At 29.4% G+C, this 6,000-nt stretch overlaps 1 protein-coding gene across 1 annotated transcript in view; it reads right to left on the bottom strand.

Moving 5' to 3' along the window:
* LOC139887621 (uncharacterized) overlaps positions 1–5,754 on the bottom strand; it is a 34,841-nt gene extending 29,087 nt beyond the window's left edge. The window contains exons 1-2 of the mRNA XM_071870697.1: positions 5,427–5,754; positions 5,196–5,292 (exon numbers count right to left, since the gene is read on the bottom strand). Coding sequence (XP_071726798.1) covers positions 5,196–5,292; positions 5,427–5,754 — 425 coding nt within the window. The remainder of the gene's footprint in view (positions 1–5,195; positions 5,293–5,426) is intronic.
* Positions 5,755–6,000: the final 246 nt, after the last annotated feature.

The raw sequence follows: 6,000 nt of genomic DNA on the forward strand, positions 1-6,000 counted from the left end.
ATTTCGGAACAACCATAGACACTCTATATGTGAATGTTGGAGTTAGCTATACAGGGTTGAGGTTGATTCCAAAATATATATAGTTTGAGTTGTGATTAATACTGAGATACGTATACACTGGGTCGTGGATTGATTCAAGATAATATTTATCGATTTATTTCTGTACATCTAACTGTGGACAACTAGTTGTAAGTTACTAACGAGGACAGCTGACTTAATAAACTTAAAACATCAAAATATATTAAAAGTGTTGTAAATATATTTTGAACATACTTTGATATATATGTATATATTGTTATAGGTTCGTGAATCAACCAGTGGCCAAGTCTTACTTCCTGACGAAGTAAAAATCTGTGAAAGTGAGTTATAGTCCCCCTTTTAAAATCTAATATTTTTGGGATGAGAATACATGCAGGTTTTATAAATGATTTACAAAATAGACACAAGTACGTGAAACTACATTCTATGGTTGAATTATCGAAATCGAATATGCCCCTTTTTATTAAGTCTGGTAATCTAAGAATTAGGGAACAGACACCCTAATTGACGCGAATCCTAAAGATAGATCTATTGGGCCTAACAAACCCCATCCAAAGTACCGGATGCTTTAGTACTTCAAAATTTATATCATATCCGAAGGGTGTCCCGGAATGATGGGGATATTCTTATATATGCATCTTGTTAATGTCGGTTACCAGGTGTTCACCATATGAATGATTTTTATCTCTATGTATGGGATGTGTATTGAAATATGAAATCTTGTGGTCTATTATTATGATTTGATATATATAGGTTAAACCTATAACTCACCAACATTTTTGTTGACGTTTTAAGCATGTTTATTCTCAGGTGATTATTAAGAGCTTCCGCTGTCGCATACTTAAATAAGGATGAGATTTGGAGTCCATACTTGTATGATATTGTGTAAAAACTGCATTCAAGAAACTTATTTTGTTGTAACATATTTGTATTGTAAACCATTATGTAATGGTCGTGTGAAAACAGGATATTTTAGATTATCATTATTTGATAATCTACGTAAAGCTTTTTAAACCTTTATTGATGAAATAAAGGTTATGGTTTGTTTTAAAATGAATGCAGTCTTTGAAAAACGTCTCATATAGAGGTCAAAACCTCGCAACAAAATCAATTAATATGAAACGTTTTTAATCAATAAGAACAGGACATTTCAGTTATAATATATATAAATATATAAATATTCAAATATGTTATAAAAACATTAAAAAGGACTTATATACTTCTAATAAATTAACTATAATACAAATTTAAATAAGGTGTTATATAAATGTTACTATTATTATCTTTATTTTTATTAGTAATATTAATATTAATGTTAATATTATTAATTGTAGTAGTAATATTATTATAATATATATACAAAAATTGAAACAATTAACTTGTTATTTTTAGTATTATCATTAAGAATCATAATTTTTTTTATATATTATCATTATAAAAAAATACAATTTAATAATATCATTATTTATAATATCATTATAAACATTATTATAACTACTAGTATTATATTATTATCCTAAATATTATTATTAAGATAATTATTAAAATTCAATATTAATATAATATTATTAATAATATTTTAGTATTATTATTATTTAGAATTATTATTAATATTATTTATTTATAAAAACCGCATATACAAAGACTAGGAATCAAAAATCTGTTTCCTGTAATTGTCACACTATTCTTGCTTTTTAGAATCGTACCAATCACCCATTCAATCACAAGTAAAAGCGAATGCAGTACAAATCAATATGAAGATTTATATTTTTTTTCTTCTTCAGCTTGTTTTTTTTTTTTTTTTTTTGCCAATCTAATGTTAGAAATTGTTACACGTCTCTATCATGTCTCAATACTAACAAATTGTATCAAATATAAGTATTACAAATCGTTCATGTACTCAGACACATCACCACCAGTTCATCACCCAACAAGTAACCATACTCACTCATACTCGATAAACAAGACTTACCATCACCTTCACATATACCTTCGACCACCAATCGCCACCATCTCACCTCCAATCATTAGAACACCAACCCAAACAATCCTTGCTGCTACGAGGCTCTTCTATTTCCATTTTTACCACACCATCAACCTCATTCGGCAACCACCATGAACCACCACCGAACACCTATCACCCCCTACAACTATCTCTCTCTCCTCCTTCTTTCTTGCTTCCTTTTTTTGTAAACCAACACCAAAACCACAAATTGATGCACATATTTTTTGTTTCTGATCTTATAGTACAGCTGCAAGCACGACACCACAATCCACTATCTTCTTGTTATTTCATGAGGAAATTACTCCCATATTTCTTCCTGTTTACAACCAATAACAAAGCTTGATGATGATAGTGATCAAAGCTCTTAATAGATATTGTAGTTTTTTTTCTTTCTTTTCTTCTGCCTAATTCAAAAACCCTATCATGATAAATATTAAAAGTACAGCCTACAAAAGGAGAAAAATTAAAGGATGCTGCGTGATTTTTGTTGTTGATGGCCGACATCTTAAAAACAAGCAAACCCACTTTTAAATTCTCATTTAACCATTCAATGTCACAGCTTATTATCTTATTATTGATTTTGTACGTGGGACATAGATATGAATGTGTATTTTGGAAAGGTGTCGGTTCATGGGACCGAAATTGTTGGCCACCGTTTGTCTTCTTTTTCGGTTTCTAATTCTGATTCTAATGTTGGGCCATGTAACGATGTGTTTTGTGGATTAGGTTGCCTTTCTATTTTTACTTGGGCCGAATCATACATTTTCTTTTGGGTCGTGTAGTGATTGGGTTGAACTAGTGAAGAAGATGAAGGGGATTTATTGATACGGGTTATGTAGTTTAGGAAGGGAATTAAAACAGAATAAACAAGACAGAGCAGGTGGTTGAGAGTGTAGTGTGTTATCGAGAGGTTGTGGGTTCGAGTCCCGGCTTGGGTGGTTTGTTAATTTTTTTTTTTTTTTAGCCTTTAAAGGTAGTTCCATTATCAACTTATTATTATTATCATTATTATTAGTTTTATTATTATTATGATTGTAATTATAATAATTATTGTTATTATTAATTACTGCTAATATTACTAAGTAATATAATTTTCTTTAATATTGTAATTATTATTATCATTATTTTATTATCATAATTATAAGTATTATAATTATTATTATTACTAGAATTATAATTATCATCATTATTATTATTAAAATATGTATTAACATTATTAATATTATGATTTTGATTATTACTATTATATATATCATTATTATTATCATTAATAGAATTATTAACATTATTATCCTTATTAGTAGTATTAAGTATTATCATTATTATCAGTACTAATATTATTTTTATTATAAATACTATATTATTTTAACAAACAAATTATATATATATATATATATATATATATATATATATATATATATATATATATATATATATATATATATATATATATATATATATATATATATATATATATATATATATATATATATATATATATATAAACATATATTTAGTACATATAACATAACAAAATTTATATTTTTATACATACAGGATGAATGTATGAAACATATATAGATTATTAATATAAAAAAATATAAGTAATAAATTTATATATATTTGTTCGATTACAATTATGTGTGTTAATAAATATATAAATGATATAGGTTCGTGAATCCGAGGACAACCATGCATTGTTCAATGCCGTCATATGTATTTTTACTTCAAAATACACTATTGTGAGTTTCATTACTCCCTTTTTAAATGCGTTTGCAATATATATTTTTGGGACTGAGAATACATGCGCTGTTTTTATAAATGTTTGATGAAATAGACACAAGTACTTAAAAACAGTCTATGATTGAGTTACGAGTACACCGGATATCACCCCTTTATAGTATGGTAATCTAAGAATTAGGGAACCGAGCCCCTAATTAACGCGAATCCTAAAGATAGATCTATGGGCACTCACAAGCCCCAGTCAGAGAATTTGAACTGATTTAGTACTTCGAAATAGGTATACAACCGCCAGCTTTAAAAAATATGATCTATTTGTGAGGTGTACACAACCATCATATATAAAAGAGTGGCCTGTTTGTATGCTTTTGCATGACCGTGCGGAATGCCGGTATACGGGGGATATTCTATATGCATCTTGTTAAGGTCGATTACCAGGTGTTAAATTCATATGAATGATTTTGCAGCAGTGAGCAGACATGCACAGATTGTTTTCGAAATATGAGTATCTTGTGGTCTATTATATTATTAAAAATGATTGATTATGATAAAATAATGAACTCACCAACCTTTTGGTTGACACTTTAAAGCATGTTAATTCTCAGGTATGAAAGAAATCTTCCGCTGTGCATTTGCTCATTTTAGAGATATTACTTGTAGTCGTTCACGAAATATTTCAAAAGACGTTGCATTCGAGTCGTTGAGTTCATCAAGATTATTATTAAGTCAATTATAGTTGGATATATTATGAAATGGTATGCATGCCGTCAACTTTCGATGTAAAGAAAGTTTGTCTTTTAAAAACGAATGCAATGTTTGTAAAATGTATCATATAGAGGTCAAATACCTCGCGATGTAACCAAATGTAATGTATTCGCCCAGATGGATTAGGACGGGTCCTTTCAATCACTAACATTTTTGTTGACGTTTTAAGCATGTTTATTCTCAGGTGATTATTAAGAGCTTCCGCTGTTGCATGCTAAATTAAGGACAAGAATTGGAGTCAGCATGCTTGTAAAATATTGTTTAAAAACTGAATTCGGAGATTTAAATCGATGTGTAATATTATTGTAAACCATTATGTAATGGTTGTGTGTAAAAAGTTATAGTTTAGATTATCATTACTTGATAATCTACATTATGCTTTTAAACCTTTATCGATAAAATAAAGGTTATGATTTGTTTTTAAAATCAAATGCAGTCTTTGAAAAACGTCTCATATAGAGGTCAAAACCTCGAAACGAAACCAATTAATATGAAATGTTTATAATCGATATGAACGGGATATTTCACTGCCCACAGGAAATTTTTCAACATTCTTTCAATATATTTTATGGTAGACTGAGGAAGAGAATACACAGATGCCCAATACACTTGCATAGAGCTTAAAACAGATGTTATCAGTTGTAACCTGCCTGCATATGATAAGCTTTTATTTCTCCAGCAATTTACTTTTTCTCTAACTTTGTCCACCAAAATCTTACAATCTCCCACACCAAGTCTTTTAACTAATAAAGGAACACCTAAATACCTCATTGGTAATTTACCCATACTAAAGGGAAGGACATTAAGAATATCATTCCTTATGCCTTGATGAATGCTACCAAAGAAAATGGTACTTTTTGCAGGTTGGGAAACAAACCTGAAACAGCACTAAATTCATCCAACACCTTCTTTATGACTGCAACAGATTTAACTTCACCCTTACATAGCACTAACAGGCCATCTGCAAAACATATGTGTGATAGCTCAATATGTTTGCATCCAAAATGGTATCTGAAGTCCTTAGATTCTTTAATATGCTTCCTCATGATTAAACTGAACACTTCCATTACAAGAGTAAAAAGATAGGGTGACATTGGATCACCCTGTCTCAAGCCTCTTCCTCCCTTAAAGAAGCCATAAACCTCACCATTTACACATATAGAGAAAGAAACAGTAGAGACACAAATCATGATCCAATCTACCATTTTTTCATGAAATCCAAACTTAACCAAAATGTCCTTCAAAAAACTCCAACTCGTCATAGGATTTTTGGATGTCAATTTTCATTGCACACCTATTGGGCCCTATAGCTCTTCCATAACCTCTCAACAACTCTTGGGTAAGTAAAATGTAATCCTTAATTGACCTTCCAGGAACAAAATCACTTTGATTAAGACTAACCACTTTATGCAGCCCATTCTTGATCCTTTCTGTAATTATTTTACTTATAC

The sequence above is a fragment of the Rutidosis leptorrhynchoides genome, chromosome 2 (genome assembly GCF_046630445.1).
Source record: "Rutidosis leptorrhynchoides isolate AG116_Rl617_1_P2 chromosome 2, CSIRO_AGI_Rlap_v1, whole genome shotgun sequence".
Taxonomy (NCBI): Eukaryota; Viridiplantae; Streptophyta; class Magnoliopsida; order Asterales; family Asteraceae; genus Rutidosis; species Rutidosis leptorrhynchoides.